We start from the raw sequence: 354 nt of genomic DNA on the forward strand, positions 1-354 counted from the left end.
ATATATATATATATATATATATATATATATGCTCCGTCTCCAGACAAATATCAGACGGCGATTGTTACTTCTTATTCCCTGTGCGGGAGGGCGGAGACAAACGTCATCAGTTCCTGCTGCACGCATGAAACATCCGCCTCGACGGTGCGTGGCGGCGCCGCTGCGGATTCTGCTGCTGCAAGCGCGGCACTTAGTGCGGGGTGCACCACGGCGTGCGGGCAGCGTGCGATGATCTCCCCGTACAACGCTCGGCATGCAGACACGGGGTCCGCTGCTGCTGCTGTGGCTGCCACGCCCTCCGCGATGTCGCCGCCACGCAGCGCAGAGAGCACCGGCCCGGGGAACTTCGCCCAG

At 59.9% G+C, this 354-nt stretch overlaps 1 protein-coding gene across 1 annotated transcript; it reads left to right on the forward strand.

Annotated features, from left to right (window-relative positions):
* Window positions 1-354, forward strand: DQ04_19871020 (hypothetical protein; the record flags this gene model as incomplete). The annotated part of the gene is made up of 1 exon (XM_009317867.1): window positions 1-354. A coding segment is annotated over one exon (354 nt), but the record flags the coding sequence as incomplete, so codon positions are not given.

The sequence above is a fragment of the Trypanosoma grayi genome (assembly GCF_000691245.1).
Source record: "Trypanosoma grayi strain ANR4 Tgr_1987_V1, whole genome shotgun sequence".
NCBI lineage: Eukaryota > Euglenozoa > Kinetoplastea > Trypanosomatida > Trypanosomatidae > Trypanosoma > Trypanosoma grayi.